The 25,326-nt window shown below is 45.9% G+C and overlaps 1 protein-coding gene across 6 annotated transcripts in view; it reads left to right on the plus strand.

Annotated features, from left to right (window-relative positions):
* Positions 1 to 25,326, plus strand: part of SOX5 (SRY-box transcription factor 5) — a 293,023-nt gene that overhangs the window by 65,555 nt on the left and 202,142 nt on the right. For all 6 annotated transcript variants that reach the window (XM_018919866.3, XM_009095179.4, XM_018919869.3 and 3 more), the window contains exon 3: positions 4,496 to 4,706. In XM_018919866.3, the coding sequence (XP_018775411.1) occupies positions 4,496 to 4,706 (211 nt within the window). The remainder of the gene's footprint in view (positions 1 to 4,495; positions 4,707 to 25,326) is intronic.

Consider the following 25,326-nt stretch of genomic DNA (forward strand, 5'->3'; position numbering starts at 1 on the left):
CCGAGTACAACCTGTTTCTTTTCATTAAGCCTTTAAATGTTCTTCTGTAGAACTGAAATATGCCTCCCTTGGACCCTGGAAACAGAGGGAGACAATTTGAAAGATACAGCTGGAATGAAGAGTTTCTTTTAACAGCACAATGTTTGCACTTTTTATGAGAGCAAGGGTAACATTGTGTAACCTTTAAAAAAGATATTGCTCAGTGAGGACAAGTCCATTGTCCAGTGACATGACTTTTCCTGTCAATCACAAAGGTGACAAGGGGGCTAGATTAAGTAAAGCTTGCCCAAGATTAACAAAGGAAGATTATTGACCTCATCCTGAAAGGGCAGAAGCCTGTTTTATCATTAAACCTTGGAAGAGGTATTTCCTCCATAGGTGGAAAGCTGTTTGGCAATATCCAGGCAACTTTCTTGTAAATGAGCAGGTCTTCCTGTGGATTCTGGCTTGGAACAGGAGCAGAAGACACGAAAGGAGGGCTGGTCCCTTTTGTGCTGCTGGTGCCTGGGAGGGAGAGAAGGGGCTGGAGGGTTTGCTTCAGCAGGATCTGTGCAGTCCTGGTCTGCCTTCCTGAAGGGGGAATCGAGAAGCAGCAGCCTCAGGTGTTTGGTGAGTACCATCCCAGCCCAGGAGGTGCTGGCCAGCACCCATCAGCAGAGCAGTTGGCAGGGCAGGGGAGCAGCAGAGCCCTGTCCTCCGAGCAGCTGCTCCTGCATCAAACTGCTCCCAGGATTAGCAGTGCCAGGGGCTGGAATGTAATCAAACTTGAGCAGGTGAGGTGGTTCTGCAGCTGGGAGAGGCTCTTCTCCAGGAAAAGGGTTTGTCCACTGCTCTGCTGGCTCCGAGATGGGTCCTGTGTGTGGCTTGCTGGGCTGAATTGTACAATGTCAGTAGTGGATATTGATGTTTCTTAATTGCACTTCACTGTGCTGTTGCTGTTCTCTCGGTGGAACTGGAGGAAGTCGTGTCAGTTTGTCCTTTTAGAACACAACCTGCTAAATCTCCCTTGTTGGGAGGGAACTTCTTCTCAGGGGATGATTTTAAACTGTTGCTGACATGCCTTTCTTGCCATTGGGGAGTTCTCTGAGTGTTTTCAGGGGGACAGTTAAACTTCTGTGTGCAGCATCAGAGGATTTTCTTTAGAGTTTTTTGGCTTTATGCAGCCACTGACACGAGCAGGTTTTATGTGGTGGAAGTGTCTTTTCTTTTTATGTGCCAGTAGTAAAAATCCAGACCCATTGAGAGCTTTTTGAGGTCTCCATGTAATGGCATAAAAAAAACCAGAATAAAAGAGAGGGACATGAAGTGAAAGCAAGGTAACTGTTGCACATGTTGTTGTTGTGAGTGGCAGAATAAAAGGATCCTGGGCTTGTGGGGAAGCAGGTTCTGGAGCCGTGTGCTGGGGGATTCCTGCTGAAGTGGCCTCAGCAGCAGAAGCTGGGCTGAGCTCTCCTCCAGCAGCAGAGAGCAGAGGATTCCTCTTGGATTGCAATCACGCCGTGCATGTGTGATTGTGATGTGAGAATTATTCTGAATGAATAATTCTCTGGTGTGCTGTGATTTAGCCCACTGAGATGTGCTTGCAGCTGTTCCCCTACTGTCCATGTGTTTTGATTGAGGCTAAAATCCCCCATGGTATAAATAGCCATGGATGTGATGTGCAAACACTGCATACTTGCACACCTAGCCGAGAGCTCCAAAGAAACTTTTTGCAGGGGATGGTTTCTTGATTGTGTATTTAGTGTTTCATTTACCTTTTTAAAAAGATCTGTGTAGAACACTTCCCTTTCTCAGCCAGCTATGAAGTCCAGCTGTGGTGTTGTAAATGCTTTCAGCCAGCATTGTAATGGGAGGTTGTCTCTCTCATTAATGAATTTATCATTCCAAGGCCTTTATAATATAAGAGATTGCTTGTGCCTGTTCTACAGGTAGGAAACTGAAATGCAGGAGAAAAAAGTTTTATTTTCCTTGGTTCCACAGTGCATTTGAAAGCGGTAGGAATTGAGTATTCAGAGTCCTTCGTGGTGCTTTGTTCCCAGGCTACTGCGTGGTTCCCCCCACAATTCCTTTTCCCCAGAAAGCAAGGCAGAGTTTTAAAAATACTTGTGAGCTTCATTTGAAAGCCAAGCAATTTGTGATTCTGAAAACCATCTTGTATTACTTTACATAATCATCCAATCCTTGTGTTCTTGTGCTTCTTCTCTTATAACAAACTGGTTTTATATGAGAATATATTTTAGATATAAAACCCCACTTGCCTGTACCCCAAATGTGCCCGGAAACAGCAGTGGTGATACCTGAGGTTTAGGCAGCTGTTACAAATGCTTTGTGTGTTTGTAAAATACACCAAGTATTTGTAATACACAATGTGTGACACACAGAAACAGGAGGGAAAGTCTTTGGGACCTGCTTTGGATTAAAACAAGGAACTAGTCCCTGGGAAAATGAAACACTCTGTTCTACACATGCCTGGTGGCATAGGTAGATTTCAGAACTGTAACTAAGGATGATGATACTTGGCTTATCTGTCTCAAAGTGTGAATAAGAAAGCAGCTTTCAAGATATTTCCTCTTTTAGCCTTCTGTGTAGGAAAAAAAATTGCCACTTGGTGATAATGGTTTGAATTTTAGATCAAGTCTGAAATGATGCTGAAGTTAACCATTTTGCTTGTTTAGATTGGTGTTTAAAATCAATTTACTCAAGTCTGTAGGTGAAAAAAACTGCATTTGGCTTCAAGTAAGTTTAGAAGTCCGGTGTTAGCAGCTAGGAATTTTTCAAGTGCAGAACAAAAATGGAGGGGGTTGGAAGGAAGGGAAAAAAGGAGCATTTCTGTTGATTGGAGTTGGAAAATTTTTTAGGGCTTGGTCAAAAGCTCATTGACGTCAGTAGAAAGTCTCTCATTAACATCACTGGGTTTGGTTTTTGGGGCATATGATGGCCCAGATTGTAATCTCAGTTAAATCCGATTCTCTTAGGGAATTTATTCTCTATTTAACACATTCAAGCTGCTCCACACTGCTTGCAGTAAAAGTTTTCTTAACCATAGGTAATCTTTTTGCCACAACAAAGTAGCCTGTGGAAACAAATCTATTTTCTTTATTGCATGTTTTCCATGTAGCTTTACTCAGATTTTATTAAAATAATTTGTGGCCACTTATGTTCTTTTATAAAAGTGGGGTTTTTTCCATGATTTTTTTTAATACTTCAGTTTATTAGAGGACACATCAAAATTACTCCAAAAAATATAAAATGATAACAAAAATCACTAAACACAGTGTGTGTGCATATTTATAGACATATGTAGCACCTTCATACCCTCTGAGATGAAGTGCAAAAATGAGAACAAAAAATTAGGACTTTTTCAGCCAAGTCTGTAACTCATATAACATGATCATCCAGTGGCTTATTTAAAAAAACAATATTCATTAAACTGCTAGAGTACAAAAATAATAAAAAAAAAAACAAACTGGGAAATGACATCAAAATAAAAACTACTCATGTTTGCAGCATTATATTTTATGCAGGGTATTACTCTGCTGCAGTCTGTTTGGAGACACTGACCCAAGTTTTTCAGGTGCAGATGGCGTATATCAGCAGAGGCAAGAATGGGTTTGGGAGCTGTGTGCAAAGGGTAGGGTAGAGCAGACATGAAAGGAGAGGGAATTGTGCAGAGAACGTTGCTTTGAGCTGGAGGAGATGTGGAGGAGAAGGCTCCTGCCTTAATGAAGGCAGGTTTGAAGATGCTGGAGCCAGTTTTGCTTTCCATTAAAATTAATGAGTAGACCTGTGTGGACTCTCATGTGAGGAGGGCTGTGTGCACGTTCCAGGAAGTCACTGAGTTGTGCCATTGTGCTGCCAGGGAAAGTCATTAGGACCACCTTTGTGAGAAATACTGCTTCTGCAAGAAATGAAGGTTTAAGACAGAAGAGAGCAGAATTAGAAAACAGAAAGCAATTGCTTCATCCTTCATAGATGGGAGAACTGCTTGAACTGAGTAAAAATATGGCATATGGTGAAGGACATTTAATGTTTAGTTGCTATTTTATTTCTTAAAACAACTAGCCAATCAAGGCATTAAGTACTTTATAAAGTCAGGAAATTAATGGTCCTTGTAAAAATTGAAGGTTTTTTTAGAAAGAGAGCTGTAAAAGAACAAACAATTACAGGTAATCAATACCATTGTTATTAGGAAACCTATGAGAACAGCACTTCTTCTCAATTAGGGAAAAACTGTATTTTATGTTTCTCTCTTGCAAGCTGATCTTTGTTCACTCCAGCCTGTAATCTTGGTTTATGCTTTCTGGATAGGCTTTGTTCTGGCTGTTTTTGAAACGTTGCTTGCCTTTTTTAAAGGTTTCAACAGAAGAACAAATAGCAATGAACTCCAAGAACAAAGGCTCGTTCTTCCTTTCTTTCCGCCGATCCCCCCCCCCCCGCCCCCCATTTCTTCAAGAAAAGCAAGGAACGTTTCATCTTGTTTTTTCTCCCCTTTCAGGAAGTTGATGGCAATAAAGTGATGTCTTCGTTTGCCCCGCACAACTCATCTACCTCACCCCTGAAGGCAGAAGAAGGTGGGCGCCAGGGCGGGGAGTCCCTGTCCGGCGCGGCGCTGGGCACCCCCGAGCGGCGCAAGGGCAGCCTGGCAGATGTCGTGGACACCCTCAAGCAAAGGAAAATGGAAGAGCTCATCAAAAACGAGCCAGAAGGTAAGGCCTGGGAAGCTGGCCAAAATTTCCTGTGTGCTTTTCTTTTCTCCAGATCCTTTGGATGCGTATACTTTTTAATCGTGCCGTTTTCTGCTCTGCCGGCTTTTCCTTGCCAGCAGAATTAAAGATCTTACAGTTCTTGTCTGCATTAGAGGTAAATTTTATCAGTGTCCCATCACAGCTAACGTTTTTAGCTTTTCCCAAAAAGAGTCTGGTGGTGTTTTTGTTACAGTGGCCACCTCCTCAGGATGCCAGTTTTAATCACCTGGGGGCTTTTACACCACTACTCCCCTCTCCCCGAGTCTAGAACTAAAAGAAGTGTTATTTATGGTCAGTGTCAGTGGTTTTCTGGAAGGATCTAGTGTGCAGGTCGTTGTTTGAAAGGTAAGAAGGTAAATTGGGAGTTAGTGGAAGCTTTTGTGTGGGACACATGGTGGTGTGTTTAAGTGTGGTGCAGGTGCTGCACGGGCAGGGAATGCAGGTGTTCCCTGCATATGTGTGGCCAGCAGGTCTCACCTGGGGCTCCTAGGTGTCACCTCTGGAGACCAGGTGTCTTTCTGAGACCCTCTCTCTGGCTGGTGGTGATAGGACTTGCTCTCTGTGGGCAGGGACTAGTACCAGAGATGAGGATTTTTAATTTTTGCCTGTTTGGGGCAGAGTCCAAGCCCTGAGTGGAAGGTGAAGCTCGGGTTGTGCTCTCTGTAGGTGTCTGTGTGTGTATTTACAGCTGCCTTTTTGGGGCACTGAGAGCCAGCTGTGGGAGCATGCTGAGCCTCGTGTCCTAGGGCACAGTAAGGAGACTGTTCTCATTTCCACTCACCTATCCTGTTACAGAAATCTACCCCAAATGTTTGATAGCAGGGCTCTCAGGGCCCACCTCAGTGCTGAAGCAGGAACTGACAGCACCTACCAGAAAATTTCAGGACAGTTTCTTCCTGCATACTGGAGGGGAAGTATGGACACAAACAGGCTGGCACATTCAGGAGCATGGCAGGATTGTAAATTTGGCTTTTCTTGGCTGGAGCACGCAGTAAGGGTCTGCTGGGAAACAAATTCTCTGTCTGAGCATTTTTTAATATTACTTACGAGATTTCTTTTGCACTTAGGTTGATGTGGTGGTCAGTGCCACAGCATACCTTGTGCCTTTGGATGGGAGGGATTGCGGGGGGAATGGGTGGGAAGGAGGCCAGGCTTTTATCAGAGAGCAGAGAAGGAGCAGCTCTGGGCAGTGCATGAATACTCTGTGAGTATGAGGCTGTACGAGCTGCACAGACTCCATTAAGGAAAGGCCACAGATAGACATGAGAATGGGTACAGAGCTTGTGCATTATCTCAGCTCTACTAAAATGAAAATATACAGTACAAACAAAAGATCTACAGCTTTGTGAAGAGATTGGGAGAGAGAGGAGGGGGAGCAACTGAATGTTGGGCTTTGCAAATGCGTGCGACAAAAAATCCTTTCTTCCCTCTAGCCATTGTTCTATTGTCTTTCAAAGGCCATTAAATTGAACAGCAGGTTGTGATGAAAATTTCATTAAGCCCTAGTTAAATCATTATGAGGGTGCCATATTCATGTCTCTGCTTACTCCCCATCCAGGAAAAAATGAATAGGAAAGAGTTGAGCTTTTTTTCCCTTTCTCCTTAAAAGCGAACTAACAAAAGTTCAGAAGTTAGAAGAGAATGGGAAATGGGACATGAAACAAAAGGAGGCCAGAGAGGTGAGGTGGCTAGGAAGAAAATTAGACTTGCATAAGAGCATTGAAAGGTGGTGAGGGACAAATACATCATTTTGACAAGCCTCCCTCCCCCTTCCCTTCAGCCAACATGGTTGTTTTTAGAGTGGCTAATTAAAAAATATATATTTCTGGGTGCAGATGGCTAGACTGTTCTTAGAGGTCCTCTGCAAACATGAGTCTTTTCCCCTAAACGAGATCTATTCCGATACAACACAGTGTCCTCTCTGTTTGAACTCCAGCAGAAAATTATTGTCATGTCTTCTTCATGGAGTGCTAAAGTAAAATTGTCAGTCATCACTGGTTGCTAGTCAGGTAATTAGCATATTAATGAATTTCCCTGTGAATGAGGTGTTACAAGTGGGAATCTTTGATAGTACATGTAGGTAAAAACGCAGCAATTTGTGATAAATGCATATTTCACTGATGATTTTTAGTCTTGCTAGTTTGTAAAGCTTTGTGGGATGAAGATCAAGAATCTTGGTTAAGCTTTGCAGCATTATGTCAACAAGAATAATATAATACTTTATTTCCCTTTGGGAAGAAAGGGAAACATTTGCACCAGTAGTTGAGGTTTAATTAAATCAATTTCCTGTGAATCTTTCAAAGACCAGATACGAGCCAGATTCCCATTTCTCTATGTACTCAAAAGTTTATATATTATTTAACTTGTACAATGGGCTGTGTTTGCTCTCTTTTTATTGTTTGAAATAGTCCTCTGAATTGCTGTGGGAATGTGCTTTCCAAGCATTCTCTCCAATGCCCTGTTTTCCTCCAAATCAGAAAAAAGGGAAGGGCTCATAGGCAACCTTAGGTCTCAATTCAAGCCTTGTATCAGTCAGGGAAAGAGCTTCTCTTTTCTGAAATGGGCTTTGAGGACAAGGGAGATATTCCAAATAATTGATTTTTTTGGTTTGACTCTTTCTAGGAAACTTCATTGATACAAGGGAAACGGATTTCTAAAATTATCTTTGTTGGAAAATAGAAGTGAAAATTAGTCAATTTTGTTGGTAAAGGACAAGAATTTTTACTTTTTAAGCAGAGTGCTCAGAGTGCAGCAAGGCACATATGTGCACACTTGCCTGTACTCACACAGGAGCTGATGAGGGAAGCATCACTCTTCCCATGAATGGTTTTCATGCAGATTTGTTGTGTGTGTACCCTTGGTTGATGTGCCCTGCAGGAGCCCACACTGCCTGCTCTTCCAGAAGCTCAGCACTGCCTTTCCTCCTCGGGTATGAGCTGGGGGGACTGGGGGATGTTTTTATGGGGCTGTATACTTGGCTCCAGAGCTCCTTGCTCCTTTTCTTTCCCCCTAATTTTGCCGTTTTCCTGCTGCTGGATGGAAGTGTGTGATTGACAGTGAGTCATGCTGACACAGAGACAGAAGTGTTCCAGTGCATCTGAAACTCGCTGCCTTTTACTCATTACTAATACAGTGCTCATTTTTCTTCTCTCAAATTCTGTGGAAAATCCTTATATGCAGCTTTAGTCTCAGGCCCCCAAAGGCATAAACCTATTACTGAAGTCACACAATGTTATTTTACATGAAACGTTCTGTCCTTTCTGACTGGGGCTTCAGAAGAGGAGTCAGTCCCCTTTTATTCCTGGTGCACAATAATGAAGATAATGGAGTGGGTTTGGAGAAGCCTTACACACTGTGACAGACCTCCAGCCCTTGCCCTGAGGGTCGTCTGCCGACCATGGGATTCCTTTTGCAGCTGAAATCATTAGGAGGATGAGATACAGGCATGTTTTTCTTCTGTTTTCTTCAGGCAGCAGAGGATGGCAGAGGCTCTCTGTCTGTCTGCTCTCCTCATTTTTGTAGAAATGAAATGGAAATCTCTTTGAAGTCACTGGGCTCGACACAAGTTTGTGAAAGAAAAGACCAAAGCAAGCACTTAGCTTTTCCTTGCACTAGTAATGTGATTGGATTGCTGTATTTTAATTTATGGCCTGTGCTTGTGGAAAATTAAATCTCTGAAATCTCTGTAGCCTTTCCCCTAAACTTAGGGCTGGGCTTCTGGAAAGGAAAGAGGCAAACAAGTAAATTCCTCCCTATTTTTAGAATAAGCTGCACTATTCTTTGGCTCTTTACATCTCCTAACTTTTCATTAAGAATCAATCCTCTTTTTCCATGTTGGCAGTTCTAACAGGTTATGTATCTGTTCGTCCTTAAAACCTTCACAGTGGGTTTTCTGAGGCCTGGCCTGTGTTGTTGTGTGGAATTGGTAGGAATTCTGCACAGAGAAGGATCATATGACCACCTGCCTGGTGAGCTTGTGTGGGTGCAGTCATTCATCTGCACAGCTCTTCCTTCTTTGGTCAGGGCCTCTGAAACTCAATTCACTTGGGCCTTTCAGTGAATGCTTTGGATTTTCTAAAGACACGTGCCCAGATGTACACACGTGCATACGTGCACACACACAGGGTATATATTACAATATATGTATTTAGACACAACTATATATCAACACACACACTCCCAAATTATTCATTTATCGTGCTTCCTATTTTCCCTGCTCCAAAATGTTGGTCTTAGTCCTTGGGTCTTCAGAGGGGGAGCACTGATGTCAGCAGTTTGGCAATGTGGGAATGTGTGTTTGCAGAGCTTTGGCAGGCAAGGGGGGTACTAGAGCCTCGTGTAGGACAGCAGGCAGCAGGACTGTAAGTAATTACTTGTCGTGAAAAAAGGGATGAGAAGAGCCTCCTGGGCATGATTTTTGTCTTCTGAACGTCCCCCAAAGGCTGTTTGTGTTTGATGTTTAAGTTTACATGATAAATCACAGCACCTGTTAATGTGGTGATTTAAATGGCTGTTGCTGAAGCAGCTCTGCAATCTGTAAAAGTGAGCTGTGCTGAATTCAGGCTCCCTAGCTGGGCTGTCCCCTAACCTTACCAAACTTTTAATGAACAAATCTTGCAAAAAAATCGAGACGTCTCCCTCTTTTTAAGGCACGGATTCCAAAGGAGGCCATTGATGGGCACAAGAAGGGTGGCCTTTGAAATGCAGTTTTTAAATCACATCTGATGAGAAGGGAGGGAATCAAGTGCACAGATTCGGGAAAGGCCTAAGGATACTGTAATTGGTTGAGGTTTAAAGTTCTTTTATTTGGTTCCTCAGTGCCCCTTTGACAGAGGACGTGTTGGAGAGGCTTTGTAAAGCTTTTCCACTGAAGGACAAACAAGGGTACTTTGCAGCTGAGTACTTTCAAGTTCTGCTCGTGTGTGGAAGGATGCTTCAGGTGCCTTGTGGTTCCGTGCTCCTCTCTGCAGTCTGTCACCAGAAAATGTGTCTCTTCTTGTACAGCAGGCCAGCATCAAACTTCCATTGCTTCTTTCAAAGACCCTGCCATATGGAAATGTGCCTTCACGTACTGCTGATACAAATAAAAAATCGTGAAAACATTTGAAAGTTTATTTGTGAAATAGGCCTGTGTGGGGAGGAGGCCCTGTTAAATACTGTAGCTTAAATTTTTATTAGCAAGGGCTTTAACTCTACAACAGAGGTAGCCTAGTTTGAAGCCTTGCCAGCTCTGACTTGCTTTAAGTGAAGTTTATTCATTTGTTGCCTTCAGTTTTTAAGTGTTTTCCTTCCCAACAGTTTAGCCTGATAGTCACGGTTTATTTCAATGGATGTTTTCAAAATTTGCTTAGATTCCCTTCCAACTCTCTCTCCTTACATCCTCAAAGCTTTTTGGCTTTTGGATTTTTCTTCTTCCTTTTGATAGAGGCATCTGAGGTGCTGATACAGCATCTTGAATATAGAAGAAAGCATTATGGTCAAGTGAGATACAGGAAACTCGTGCTTTTGGAGAGGAGATGCAGTCCTCTCTCCCCCTCCCTGGTTCAGAATGAAAGTCTCCTCTGATGAATCTCTACAATTAAAATTTCTTTCTGGGTTGTGTTCACTCTGTAATACAGAGCAAGCAGGAGCCAAAGCAGAATGCTTTCTCTTTTCCCTTCTCATCTTTAACAGCACAACACACAAGTGGTTCAGCAGGGCAAAAATAATTATTTGGGCTCCTGTCTGCCCTTTATCCCCCAGACTCCTCCCAAGCTGGGATCCATTTCAGTAGGGATTTTCAAAATTTGCTGCCGCTTTTGCCCCCACATCATTTTGCTGAGCAAAGTTTCCCCTGTTGTGTTCCACCTAGATCAGCTCGCATTTAGCCATTGGGTTTTTGTGTGCTCTTTTAAATTGTTTTTTAACCATTGCTATTTTATTTTCATGCCTCCCTCCGCTGGAAAGCCGTGAGCTCTCTGAGCCTGCTCCCAGGTGATGCTGGAGGAGCTGTGCCCCGAGCAGGGCCAGCTGTGTGTGCCAGCCGGGCGCGCGCGGCTCTCGGGGCTGTCGAGAGCCAGCCACCTGCTCCTCAGGCCTCTCGTCCCTCCCAGCAAAGGTTCAAGCCCTCGCTGAATAGTAACATCTTAATCTGGGCAGCCTGCTCACCATTTAGCTGGAACCTATTTGTCGAGCTGGGATTTGTGGGGTTTTTTTTCCCCTTGCTCTTACCCCCGAGGCGCTTGTCACGACCGTGCATTTTAAAATTAATCAGACCTCCCAGGCTTGTGTGGCTGCGGGCTTTAACGTGAAGAAGTGGATATCAAGTATTTGCCCTAATTAAATAGGCCTGCTTGGTTTTGTTCTAGTGGGTGCTTGGTGTTTTTTTTAATAAGAGCTGCTGACGGAGGAGGCACGGCCGGCCCTGGAGTTGGTGGAGAGCTCACTTCAAAGTTTTGCTCGCCACCTGCGCCCCGGGTGCTGAGACCTGGAGGGCTCCCTGCCTCCTTCTGAACAGCATCGTTTGTGGGAAGGGGAAATCCAGCCAAATGGGAGAGGGAGCTGAGGGAAGGGGAGGTGAGGAGCTGGGACGAGCATGTGCGCTGGCTTTTGGAGCTGATTAAGATGACCTGTCATCCTGTCTGATTAGCTCGAGCTCTCAGTCTGTGCCATCAGCTATTCACAAGGCTGTCTTGTGTCTGCTGTTTACCAGCAGCCAGGGAAAGCCTCTAGTACGGCAAGGAGCAACATTTGCAGCAACTCCCACTTGCTTGTTTAGCTAATGAAGTAGCCTTGTAAAAACACTCCTAAGTTTGGAGCTGCTGCTGAGCTTTATTAGGTACGTGTCTGCTGAGCACTGATACTTCTGAGGTGCCTTGAGGGTTGCCAGCATTCTGCCTCCGTGCCCATCTCCTGCTCTGTGCACAGGCTGGATGGGGAGGCAGAATTCCTTTCAGCACCTTCCCTTCTCGTGCAGTTTGATTGTGCTGTGGTTTCTGCATTGCCTCAGCAGAAAGCGTGCTCTAATCTGTGTGACTTCTCTGATGCATCAATTCAAAAAGTGCTCAAAAACCAAATAAAGGGGAGCTGGGGGGAACTCTCTGCCCTAAGCCCCCTAAAACCTGTTACACAGTAATTAAGGACTGATAGCATTTAGCAATTCAACAAGTTAACTTTAGCCAAAAACTAGTAGAAAATTTGGAACAGTCAACATTTTTAGACAAAATGTTTCTTTGGAAATGATATTTTTTGTTTTTAAATGTTTAAGATGATTAATCTGAAAGAGAAATGAAAACATTTCAATTAGGATGAAATAAAACACTTTGGGTCAGGTGGAAACAGCTTTTCCCCTGACTTGGTTTGGCAGCTGAAATGAAAAAATGCTAACTAGTCAAACAAAAATGAGTTGCAAAACCTGGTGAGGTTTTGGGGGTGTTTTTGTATCTAATGACCTGGGAAGGACAAATGAACAGTTGTTTTACAGACACTTAAATATATCTGAATGTTACATACTGTGGTTTTGAGGACAATCTGTAATATTAGTCAGAAGAGCTTTCAAAATTCGATTTTCTCCAAAGGTGCAAATTCCTGTGCCTTCTGAAGCCTCAAGTCAGCACAGTTCTGCAGCACCTAGGGCGTTGAGTTTGGAGCAGATTTTGGAGCATCCAACACTAGATGTGCTTGGCCTGTCTTTGCAGCCAGAACCTCTGAGTCTGTTCTGGAGGATCTGGGAGTCTGCAGTTGGTACAGCCCAGAATTTTGCTTTGCTTTCTGTAAAAATTCCTGCAGCCAGCCCACAGTATAAAGAAAAGCTGTATTTATTTATTTATTTCCATGACAGTTGAAATTGCTGAAGTAAAACCCAGCAGGTAGGTAGGATGATACTCCACTGATTTAAAAGTTGGTTGTACATCCGTGCACTAACTCACTGCCATCCTTCTCTTCCTCTCCCAGCATTATTATTCCTGTTTTCTTTTTAATTTCAAACCTTGGCAGAACCCAAAGGTAAAGAACATATTGACACTGCCAAGCATCTGTCTGGTGCTTGACAGCATCATAGAAACCCTCGCAGTGTTTCCTCTGGGTTGCCATTGGTTATTTAACAACACAATGCAAACGGTGCAGTGTGGGTGTGTGTGAAAAGGAAAGAAAGGTTGAGGTGGGGGGAAGGAGCCCTGCACGAGTAAATATGTCTTTCATCATATCTTTTGTTTGGTCTGTTTGCTGGGTGCTATTCAGCAGGCAATAGGAGTTGTTTGACGGTTCTGCAAAGGGGCAGGAAACCTTTTCTTAAACTTTTATTCTCCTGCTTTTGTCTCAGTCCCTGAAGTTCCCTGCCTTTGTTTTTCCTGCCCCATTTTGTTGTCACCTGTCTGTTGTTGGAGGGGTTTTGTTGCTGATGGGAGGTAAGCTGATACTCACGTCATGCTCCTGCTTGGGAGCATTCTTGTGCAGGTGAAGTGGGCTTGAGAGAGCTTAGGAGAGATTTGCTGCTCTGGTCTTTGGGGCAATGGAGCTCTCTCAAGCTGTATTTATTACATAAATAAATATATTAGAATGAAAGCTTGGAGGAGCTCTGTTGGAGGAGGAAAGAGCTCCAGAGGAGGATAGTGAGAAGTGAAAGAAGAGAAAAATCAAGCTCTGCTTTCTGCTGAAGAATGCCCTGTTAGCACTTGTGTGGCTGGGTAAGGCTTTCTGAGATGTTTAGCCTTGATTTAATTCGTATTTAAGATTTCTCCTCCCAGCACATTAATATAATGTCAGTGTAGAATGCATTGCATGGTGTAATTACTGGAGAGAGCAGGAGTTGGGAAAGCAGAGGTAATTGAACACATGGCTGTTTATTACAACAGGACAGTGCTCCTACGCTGCTATTTAGGGCATTAATAGGGAAGAATTGATTTGTTGTTTTAAGATGAATTCAATCACTGTTGCTTAGGCCTTTGTTTGCTCAGGCCCAGTTATGCTTTGTTTGTGTTGTGTGCCCAAGAGGTTTACACACCACAGCGTGGCATTACTCATGCAGAGGGCTTGGGAGCACAGAGCCATTTACATGAACAAAGGACATTTTTCTTTTTGGCTCTGTTTATCTTCCTCTCCAGTTTTGTTGCCCTCTAATCTATCTCCATCTCTCTCTCCCTCCTTTCCCCCTCTCCTTCCCACCCCAAACATTTCCAATCAATGCAGAGGTCCTCCCACATTCTTCCTTCCTCCTCCTCCTGATTCACCCTCCTGGAGACAAATGGAGCAGTGACTGACAGCTGGCAGCACGGGGCTGTGCTGGGGGCTAAGAGGTGGAAATAGGAGTGGTGGCTTCAGGGTTTTCCAAGGAATTCTGGGGCTGGGGGAGTAAGGATTGCCTCCAGAGTGAGCAGAGGGGAAGGAGCTGTGCCCTGCATGTCTGCACTCTGGGCGATGTCTTGGGAAGGCTGACCTGGAAGAGTTAAGGAATAGAGTAGGAGATGGAATTCCAGAAGAAAGCAGGGATTTATTAAAGGATCTCCTGCATGGACCCACCTTGGGCAGCAGCAGAGCCCAGCCAGGGCTGCACCCAAGATGACCCAAAAATGGCCCCAAAATGCCCGGCCGGGCACGGGGTCTCTCCCTGGGATCAGCTCTGCTCCATTCCCACCTTGCAGTTCATTGTCCCAGCCCAGCTTTAGCCCAGGCACTCCCACCCTGCTTGTTTTTCTCTCTCCAGCCCACGGGGTTTGTGCTCCTGGGCTGGGATTGGGATCATTTGTCCTTGGTGCCCAGCTGGAGCAGGAATTGTTTTGTCTCCCTGCTCTGGGCACAGAGCTCACCATCCCCTGATGTGAGCCCAGACCCACACACTAAAGCAGCACAGAATGTGAAACATAGCAAAGCCAAACCTGAGGCATCACAGAAGTTTGGTGTGATGGGATGTGTGCCCCTTTGGTGGGTCCTGCTGGGATGGGCGCTGGAGGAGCCTTTGCAGGGCACATCCTGGCACTGGAGGAGCATCCTGCCCTCTTCTCACTGCTGCAGGTTGGAGGGAGGAGGACAAAGCCATGTGACTCCAGTTGAATTCCTTGCCTCCCCGTTGTGAGCAGCAGGGTTTGTATTTTAGGCTCATTGTGCTTGAGGGGAATCTCACCTTGATTTATCTCTGAGTGTGGGAGAGTTAATGGACATTCAGGGGGATGTGGGCCCAGTTCTGCTCTCAGATGTGAGTTCATCACTCCCCCTGAGTATGCAAGAGCTTTAGGAAGGCAGCGTTTGACCTACTCCAGGATTGGTAAAGAACCCAACGTGACTTGTTTTTCTGTCCCTCTACAGACAGGGATTAGGCCTGTTCCTAGAAGGAGCAGGATTAAAAGAACTGAAAGGTAACAACAACAGCCAAGTCCGTGGGGTCACTAATGGGTGGAAAATTTTATTGCCTGGCTGCTAAGGTGCTTGTGTCTAAGCCCAGCAGTGCAGGATGAATTCCCTTTTGGGGCACAGAAAGCACTGCCTTAGCAGCACAGATGTGGGACACAGGGAGCCAGATCCTTCCTGTCAGGGGGAAAAAACAATTTCCTACACTGCAACGTGCAAGCAACCTCCATTGTCCCTCTGAGCTGTAATTTATTAAATTATTGAATCTGCAGATAAATAATGGACACACAGGAGATGAGCTCTGTGGATGTGAAGTCCAGCAGGGGCTGTTGGCTGTGTATGGGACATGCTACTTGGCTACTAATTGCAATTGTTTTCCTAAATATCCAGGAATTGCAGTTGCAGAGGTCAGCCCATATGCCCCAAGGAAAATATGATTTCCATCTCAAAAAAAAAAACCCAAATAATTATTGCACTGCACTGCCAAGAAACAGGAGTGATAGCAGCCAAAGACACAAAAGCCTCCAAGCTGGGAGCAGTGTCCAAGTGCTTTATCAGAAAGGAAGGTGCTCTCCTGCCTTGGAAGTGGTTATCCCAGTGTCCTGTTTTTGCAGTGCAGTTTGGAATGTGCCATCAGTCTTGTACTGCAGATTAGCCCACACAATCTTAAGGGAAATAGTCTGGAGACAAGGATCACATGGCAGAAGAAATCCTCTTGGTTTTTTTTATGCACCCTGATGGTTTTATGCTAAACTTCTTTTCCTTTTCTGTTTTGCCCACAACACACATCCCATTTCAGTAACTGAGCATCTTATCTCCCACAGAGTCAGGCATCAGGAAAAAAAAAAAAAAAAAGGAAAAGCAAAAAAGTCAACAGCTAACCAGAAAATGGTTTCAGCTGTGGTGATTACTGTGTATTCATTTGATCCTGTAGGTTTGCTGGCTTGCTGCAAAGTGCAAAGCATGTTAGTGCATTTTTGCTGAGATATCTATATACAAGACCTAAATAAAGCCACGTATTTCCAAACAGTTCTATTTCCATGTATATGAAATTAATATATGAAGATGAAACTAGAGGACAGCAGGCTCTTGCTAATGATTGTCAGCTGCAGAAACTCTGGATTCCACACTGAGCTCATGTACAGCTTTAATCAGCAGTGGTGTTTCACTAAATATGGAGACATTTCACTGAAGAGTATTTTATTTTAAATATTTTTTTTTTTGGTGCATTTCCTCTTGCTGTGTCATCCAATTGATTGGCAGCTCCCTTGAAGCTTTTGGGTCTGGGATGTCTGGACTGCCTCTCCAAGCAAAGTGCATTCTTCTCATGCTGGGCTGGCCAAGTCAGTCCTGTCTGAGTTCAGGTGAATTAGGGAGCTTTCCCTGGCACTCATTCCAGAACTATAAAGTTATTAGATGAATAACATACATAACATAGCAGTTTAGGACCTTGCTCTTTCTGCTAAAAAAGGTGCTTTTGAGCCAGTAATGGGGCATTTTGTTACTTGTATTGTGCTGTTGGACAGGTGCTGGCTGGGAGAGCACAGACCCCCAGAGCAGTGGGTGCTGCCCAGCACACCTGACCCAACATTTTAGAGACATGGGCTCACCCAGGCACAGCAATCAGGGGAGCTCTCTCCCACTGCCAGGCTGCACAACTCCCTGAGAGTTCTCTGTACTCCTTCTCTTGGCTGGTGCTGTTGTTCTGGCCCCATGCCATGGATCCAGCAGGGAGCAGAGTGCCCCAGGAGTGCTGCAGAGCTCAGCTGCCAGCTCCGTGCCATCCCTGTGCTCCCAGGGGCTGCTGACACTTGGGCTGCTTCTGCTGGGCACTGGCAGGGGCCACCAGAGGGGAGGGAGGCTGTGGGTGCCATAGGGGAGGCTGTGGGTGCCAGAGGGGAGGCTGTGGGTGCCAGAGGGGAGGCTGTGGGTTCCAGAGGGGAGGCTGTGGGTGCCAGAGGGGAGGCTGTGGGGTGCCAGAGGGGAGGCTGTGGGTGCCAGAGGGGAGGCTGTGGGGTGCCAGAGGGGAGGCTGTGGGTGCCAGAGGGGAGGCTGTGGGTTCCAGAGGGGAGGCTGTGGGGTGCCAGAGGGGAGGCTGTGGGTGCCAGAGGTGAGGCTGTGGGTGCCAGAGGGGAGGGAGGCTGTGGGTGCCAGAGGGGAGGCTGTGGGTGCCAGAGGGGAGGGGAGGCTGTGGGTGCCAGAGGGGAGGGAGGCTGTGGGTGCCAGAGGTGAAGGAGGCTGTGGGGTGCCAGAGGGGAGGCTGTGGGTGCCAGAGGGGAGGCTGTGGGGTACCAGAGGTGAGGCTGTGGGTGCCAGAGGGGAGGCTGTGGGCACCACCCACGGCACTCCTGGTGTTCTCAGGGGCACACAAGGTGCTGTGGGCCTGTGTGAACTCACCTGCCTCTCCCTGCAGACAGACAGGCAGGTGAAAAAGCGCCAGGAGGAGGAGAGGAGATGCTTTCTGTGTTTGCATAATCAGTCAACGCTGGGGGAAAGTGGAACAGGGAGAGACAATTCCTCCAAGCTTTTCAGTATAAAGAGATAAAAATTGTGCTTTAACATTCTTCAGAACTTTCCTTCTCCCTTAGAAAATACACCTTTGCAATCTGATTTATCTTGGGATGGGCAAAATACTAGTGGAGATTTGGGTTTGATTTTTTTTTTTTAATTTTTATTTGTTTATTTTTTTTAATCTTGTTCCTACTTGGAGAGGGCAGTGGGGTTGTTTAAGCAGTGCTAGGTAGCTTTCCTCCCAGGCTGAATGCAGTCCATAAAGCTGTCACTTCTGTAGCTTAATACTGGGTCTTAATGTATTAATTCAAGGCTTTCAGTGATCTAGGACACAACATGTGCCAGGAGTGGAACTAAAATTAGAGGCAGACTTTTGGCCGTGAGAGCTGCTTGAGGCTGCTTGGGGTGACAGAGGAGGGAAGAGACCTGATGTCAGTCACAGTCCAGGGGCTCTGGGATCCCCCAAAAGCAGCTTTTCTGCAGGTTTTTCTGCAGCACAGCCCGTGGTGAGTGGCCCTTCCTTTTTCTGTGTATCCCACTCACTGATGCTGCCCTCAGTGGTTCATTTCCCACCCAGAGCCATGGTGAGAGCTCTCTGAGTTCACTGTTAAACCAAGAACTGCACTTGGCTGAGCTGGGGCTGTAACTCCCATGCCCTCCCTCTCCCCACCTCCCCCCTAAATAATAGCCAATCTTCTCTACAGTGCACTTTTAAAAAGTGGAAACTTTGTGAAATGTGGAACCAAGTGAAATTCCTGTGAAGGATTCTTAGTTTTCATTCATGGAAAGCAGCTCCTGGTGATGTGAAAAAAAAATAAATAGAAAAATAATAAAAAAAAAAAAAGATGAGGCCAAATAGGGCTGAGCAACAGAAAAATAGTTTCTTCCTCCTCCCCTTCATTGGATGTATTTTGTTATGTAAAATTTTACGAGAATCATTTCCCTGTAATTTTTTTCTATATCATAATTCTGTTAAGGACTGTGAATGAAAGCTAATTAGGCATTATTGTTTGGTTCTGTGGATTCTCTGTGATTCTTTCTTGTTTACTTCCCTCAAACCGTGGGCACTGTTCTGGCTGTGTGGAAATAATGCCGTGGTACCTCATGAATATTGGATTACAGGGACCCTCTTTGGGGTTGCTGTGCCACTCCTTCCTCCTCTGTGATTATTTCAGGCTATCTGAAACAAATTCCTTCTTTTTGAGTAGAGAAACACTTAGAAGCACAAGTTCACAGACATTTCATCTTCACTAAAGCATCCTCAGTGCTGACCTTCTCCTGCTTGTCTCTAATGAAATGCAGGCTGCCCTGTGGCAGCTCTGGGGGGCTCACAGGCATGAGGGGGGGCTCATTCCACTGAGATAATTCTGCACTGTGACAATCTTACATTCAGACAAAGAAAGATTTGTAAGTTTTTAAAGGCAGGGGGTGAAATCTGTCCTGTGAATCCAAACTCTGCTATTTTGCTCCTCTTCATGTGCAGCACTTCCTTTGATGACTGCTGGAGTTCTGATCTGACAGAGAGCAGAGAATGTTGGAGTTGAGATTTCCTGAGCACAGCTCAGGGGATAATGTTGTGTTTAGTTTGTTTCACTAGGTGAAAGCTAATCAGGGAATAATTAACAGTCAAAATGCCAAGGTCCTCGTTCATGTGAAGGATCTGGTATTGAAGTCCTCAATAAAGTAACACTCACACTGAATTCAGTCAGACTTTAAACTGAACAAATGCTTCAGGATCCGTCCCCAGCTTTTTTGTCCCTGTCAGTTTTTAATGAGCATCCCATAAAAGTGTTTAACAATTGTACTGACTTTGATTTTTTTCAAGGTTTGGGAGAAAATTGCTTTCTCAGGTTGAGAAGAAAAATGTTGAAGCAAAAAAAGCACATTTTCTCGTGGTGTTGTGTGACACAGTGTAAGCAGATTCAAAGGCCATCTCACATCTTGCTCTCTGCTAGTTTGGGGTGTTGCAGAGAAAATGCAGGGAGGAAGGATTGCAGCTGATGTTTTAGCCCTCATCCTAAATTCCTGGGCTCGAGGTAAAATTCAGACAGAGAGGCAGTTACTGGTGGTGGTTGTTTGTTTGTTTTCTGAATGGAGGGGGAGAGCTGCCCCTCTGAGCTGCCCATGCAGAGGGAGCAGGGTGTGGGTGCCCTGGGCTGGCCAGGGGGAGCAGCCCAGTGTCTGCTCCATCCTGCCCTGCCTCCAGAGCTCCCAGGCTGAGACAGATGGCTGCTGCCTGAGCTGCCTGCGTGGGAGACAGGAACTTCCACATGTGATTTTTTTACCATTTGGTAGTAATTAGTTTGTTGTATAAATTAACATTAACTGAACCATTCTTCAGGCATTGTTTGTAATTATTCTTCGAGCCTCTGAGTTGGGTAAAGAAATAGAAAGTGGGGAAGAAACTGCTGCTTGTTTTGTGCTGGGAAAGGCTCTGTCATTAGGCAGAACAGAGCAGCAATCAGCATTGCATGCCCAGCAGACTGAAAACTTTGAAAAAGCCCTTTAAAAAGCGACTTTTTTTTTTCCCCTCTGGAGATATTAATGGAAATTAATGATTTAGATGTGCAGATAGGCTTTATAAAATGTGTAGGAATAAAGCATGGAAGTAAGCAAGGGTAATCAGCCCTTCCTGACATCACCATTATCACTGCTGCTGCTTTGATGTGTTTGTGGGGACTAGAGGGTTTATTTATTTTTTAAATGCGTGTTCTCTCAATATTGTTCCATTTTCCCCCCATTTCTGTGACCTTTCCTGGTGTATTGGTGGTAGGCAGTGGGGATCCTGTGCCTCATTTCAGAGATGAGCTCTGGCTGGTTTCCTCTGGGGATTTCTGTCGTTTCCAGCCAGCAGCCAAATCAGAATTGTCAGGAGAACAGCCTCTCACATGTTCCTTGGCACTTCTGCTTCCAGACTTGGGCACAGTCCAGACATGCAGAGGTTCATGGACATGAAAAATAACAGGGAAAGTGCCCTCTGGTATTAGCCCAATATTTTAGGAACATGTTGGGAATCCCTGGGTTCATTTGCTGGAAAAGTTCAATGCTTCAGCAAGAGAGGAAGTGTTATATCTCATTGCAGTGAAGTTTTTCCCTTTCTTAGCCAGGAGTAGTGAGAGCTGGTGCTGGTGCCTGTCCTTCAGCAGAGCTCTCCTGCCCTGGGTGGCCCTGAGCATTAAATCCTCTCACCCAGAATGGGCTGCAGAAGTGAAACCCAGCTACAGCCCATCCCACAGCACTCCCCAGCCTCATGAAATTCATTTAGAGGCCAGAGTGTACCCTCCAGAGACAGGCTGGTGTGCCTTGAGTGTGCAGGTGTTCTGGTGCTTCCTTGTGAGACAATGAAGGCAGTTTTACACTTGTCTGTGTAAGCTGGTGTTTATTGGGGTTTTACTGCAGCTTGTTGCACACAGGACTCACACACAAGAGCAGAGTTTGGGTCTTTTTTCTTCTCTCAGAATTGCCATTAATATTTACATTTGTCCAGGTAAGTAGTTTTTCCAGGACAACAAGTGCTAAAGAAGGACATGAAATTCTGAAATAAGTAAATAAATGCAGCTCAGTGAGGGGTTGTTCTGTTTTTCTTGGCACAGTGGTTTAGCCTATATGAAGCTTTGTGCTGTTTGGGGAAGAGGAAGGTGGGAGGGAGCGTGTGGGAGCTTTGGTGGCTGGAAATGCAGAGAGAATCCAGGCTGAGTACACTGAAGCCTGCAGCTGAGGGGCAGCTACCTCAGGTGGGTCTCTTTTGCACTGGCACACACTGGCACTGAGGGCATCTGTGATTGCCCAGCTTTTGATTTCAATCAATCAAACATTTCCTGAGCTGTTCTAGTTGAGTTTCCTGAGCTGTTCTTTTCCCCTTGGGCTGCAGAGGCAGAGGGTGCTGCCCGTGCTGGGTGTGCAGTCAGCCCAGGGAGCCTGAGCAGTTCAGCTCACCCTGCTGGAGGGCTCTGAGGAAGGGCTGAAGGCTTTGTTGTTACCCATGTGCAGCTCCAGCAGCGCTGGGCCAGTTGCAGGGCTGGGGTTCTGTCATCCCTGGAGGAACGCAGGCACCACAGATCAGTCCCGTGCTGAAGAGCACAGAGCAGGCTCAGCAAACACCATTCACCATTTCTTCTGGGCTTTTTCCTCCGTGGGAAAAGAAAAAAACCTCTCTCAGCTTTCCCACATGAGCTTCACCCCCTGTGCCCAGTACCTGTGGCTTCAGGTCTGGTTGGCAGTGGCAGTGTGCCCCTTCACAGGGTGAGGTTCAATTCCTGCTTGGGAGGCACAGCCTGACAGAGCTCCTGCTTTAAGGAGGGGACCAGACACACCTGGGGCAGGAAGGGACCAGACACACCTGGGGCAGGAAGGGACCAGACACACCTGGGGCAGGAAGGGACCAGACACACCTGGGGCAGGAAGGGACCAGACACACCTGGGGCAGGAAGGGACCAGACACACCTGGGGCAGGAAGGGACCAGACACAGCTGGGGCAGGGAGAGCTCCTGCTTTAGGGAGGGACCAGACACACCTGGGGCAGGGAGAGCTCCTGCTTTAGGGAGGGGACCAGACACACCTGGGGCAGGAAGGGACCAGACACACCTGGGGCAGGAAGAGCTCCTGCTTTAAGGAGGGGACCAGACACACCTGGGGCAGGAAGGGCTCCTGCTTTAAGGAGGGGACCAGACACACCTGGGGCAGGAAGGGCTCCTGCTTTAAGGAGGGGACACAGCTGGGGCAGGAAGCTCCCTTGCCTTTACACCTGAGCCCCTTTGCAGAGCCAGCAATGAGCCTGCAGGTTGAGTTTGGGAGCCAGGCTCAGAGCAGAGCTCACTGCTGCCTCGGTGGAGCAGCTGCACAGTTGGGCTCAGAGGGTTCTTGTGCCTGGAGCAGGTTGGCACCTGGCTTTGTGTGGGGCTCGCCCTGCTAGGAGAAGATGTGGTTTCCTTGGGTTGTCCCAGATTCTCCTTCCTTGGAGCAGACAGTTCTCCCTGCTGGGTCTCCTGGAGCTCATGCCCAGGGCAGGGGCTGTGCTGGGACATCCAGCTGTGGTCCTGGGGCTGGGCAGCCCTCGTGCTGCAGGATGATAGCTGAGAAGCAGAGAGAAAACCAGCCCCTCCTTGCCTGCCACACTAAACATTTCTTGCTGTCTCACATGCTTCTCCTGATGGGCCCTGCAGAATGCATTTATTTGTTTTGTGGACATGGAGGTATGAGCTGTGGCATGGCAGGAAGGTGAGGAATTCTTGGTTTTGTTTTTAGTGTGGGGAGGAAGCTAAGAAGGGTGGGAGGGATTGTGTGGGAGCTCAAAGAGAATGCATTAATTAACCCGGGGATCCCTGGGATGCAGCAGTGAGGAGCTGCAGCTTTAAACCCCGTGATCTTTGTCCCTGGCTGGGTTTGGGTCACAGACCTTGGAGCAGGGCAGGGGGAGAGGGCTGAGCAGGAGGGTGGCACAATGGGAACCAGATGTTTGCAGCTGGCGGGGGTCTGGCCTCTGTGTGCTGTGTGACAGGGCAGCCATCTCCCCTGGCTCAGAAGGGTGGCATTGTTCTCTGGAGCCCCGTGCCCTGCTCAGGAGGGCAGGGCTCACACTCACACACACTCACAGCCCGCACAGACAGCCCTGGCTCTGCTCCTGCCTCTGCCCTACCTTCCTCAGTGGCCCTGGAAGACTAAACAGGTGTTATCTGCTTTTGATTTCAGTGCATTTAAATTAATCCTGTCAGCTCAGCTGTTAAAACAACTGTCATCTCCAGCTGTTAGTAATTTTCAACTGGGCACTTTTGCAGGTTGCCAAGTTCCGAGCCCGCATTGTGAATCTCTCGCTGCCTTTCTCTCTATAGTAACAATTTGGAGCTTTTTTAAAGGGGACTTGCATCACACTGCTTTTACAGAGAACCCTGTTTATTACATATTGAAATAATATCACCACAAAACCCACCATCATCATGCCAGACTTTGGAATAAAGAGCTGAGCCATGTGTGGAGTGCGGTGCATATCAATCTTCTGTGGGCTCGTGCAGCCTCTCTGTGCATTTTAAATTTGAATGAGAGATGAATCAACCTGAGAGTTTGGGAGGGAGAAAGAGAAGGGGCTCTAAATTTTTATTGCCAAAACTAGAGCTTTCATTTTAGAAGCGCTGGTCTCTCTTTTCCCTTTTGTCTTAGCGTGCACTTAATTTTCATGGCTGAATTTACAGGAGGTACCTCGAGCTGAAAACATTTTAAATACCTTTCACTTGTTAGATTAATGACATACATGTGGTGTGTGTAACAATGGTGGGAGAAAAGAGGCGCAGTAACCCTGGGTGCATGTTACTGATTGCTGTGGGCAGCCTCCAGTGGGGCTTTGCCCTGTGTGGCCAGGATCTCTGCTTCATTAGCAGTGCTGCAGTCTGGAGCACTTGTGGATTCCCTGCCCTGAGCCTGCCAGGGAGGGCTCTCTGTGCCTTTGGGGTTTCCACTCTTTGCAGTTGTCTGGTTCCTTTTCAGCTGGTGCAGAGCTGAGGCTGCTCCCTGGAGTTACAGTGCAAGCTGTCCTTAAAGCCCTGGCAAGGATTGTTCAGGTGGGTTTTGCCTCAGTAAGAAACCTGAAGGATTGTTCAGGTGGGTTTTGCCCATTGCTAAGAAAAGGATGTACTTAAGAAGTGGCTACAGGTAATCTTTTCCTCAGCAGACCAAGTAGCCAAATAAATGGGAACCTTTAAAAAAACCCTCATGTTTTATATAGTCTCCTACATAAATAAGGGCAGTGTTTCTATATCTTTTAGTAAAATAAAGACTTCCTATTTAAAATCTCCTTTCTTATCATTTTCATTATCTTTTACTTTTGAATTTCTTCACAAAATTCTGCTAAAATAGGAGACACTCCCCAAATATTACCAGAATAATTATTTTCCTTTCACTTTTTATTCTAGTGCTTAGACAAAAAAAAAATTATTTAATAAAGGAAAAAAACAAAAAAACTTTACCAAAAAGGTGAAAAATAAAAAGAAAACTATTCTGAAGTATCATCTAATTCAGCAAGGCAGGTGCTGATCTAATTCCCACCTTAAAATGCTTTTTGGCATGTTCTGTAGTGCAGAATGAACAACATCTCAAATTCCTGCACAGTTCTGAAGACCCTCACATTAATGCCTTCCTAGAAAAATTTAATTCTTTACAATAAATGAAGAATTAAAATAATTATAGAATAACTGGATTCACATGCTCCAGTCTTTGGGTACACCATCAGGATCTTTCTTCTCATACCATTTCAGTAGAACGTGAAGAAACTTCCTCAAATTTCCCATTTCTTAGTGAACAACTGTAAATTTTTCAGTGAAATGTTTTGTGTCCCTCTTAAGTACTGGGGAGTACTCCAGCTGTGGAGTGCACAGGGTGGGTGGGTAGGACCAAATGGCAGACAGACAGACAGACAGACAGCCAGCCATCATGAATTGCCATTGCTGCTGCTAGCAGGAGCTGGGGTTGCTTGTCCTGAGCTCTGCTCACACTGCCAGGCTGAATGCTGGGGTTGCAGGGGTGCACCAAACCCTTTCTGCATGGTTTAACATTCCTCAGTGCTAGAAGTTGATCAATGGTGTATTAATCTAAAGTTCTGCTTTCCCAGAAGCTGCTCCTGAGCAGGAGTGTTGTTAGATCACAGCAGGTCCCTCCTGTAAGAAATAACTGCTCTTTTGGAAAGCAGGCTGGAATGGCTGAAGGTTCAAATCAAGGAAAGAGGGACCATGGTGGGCTTCTGCCCAGAATTCCAAGCACTTTA

The sequence above is a fragment of the Serinus canaria genome, chromosome 1A, assembly GCF_022539315.1.
Source record: "Serinus canaria isolate serCan28SL12 chromosome 1A, serCan2020, whole genome shotgun sequence".
Classification (NCBI taxonomy): Eukaryota; Metazoa; Chordata; class Aves; order Passeriformes; family Fringillidae; genus Serinus; species Serinus canaria.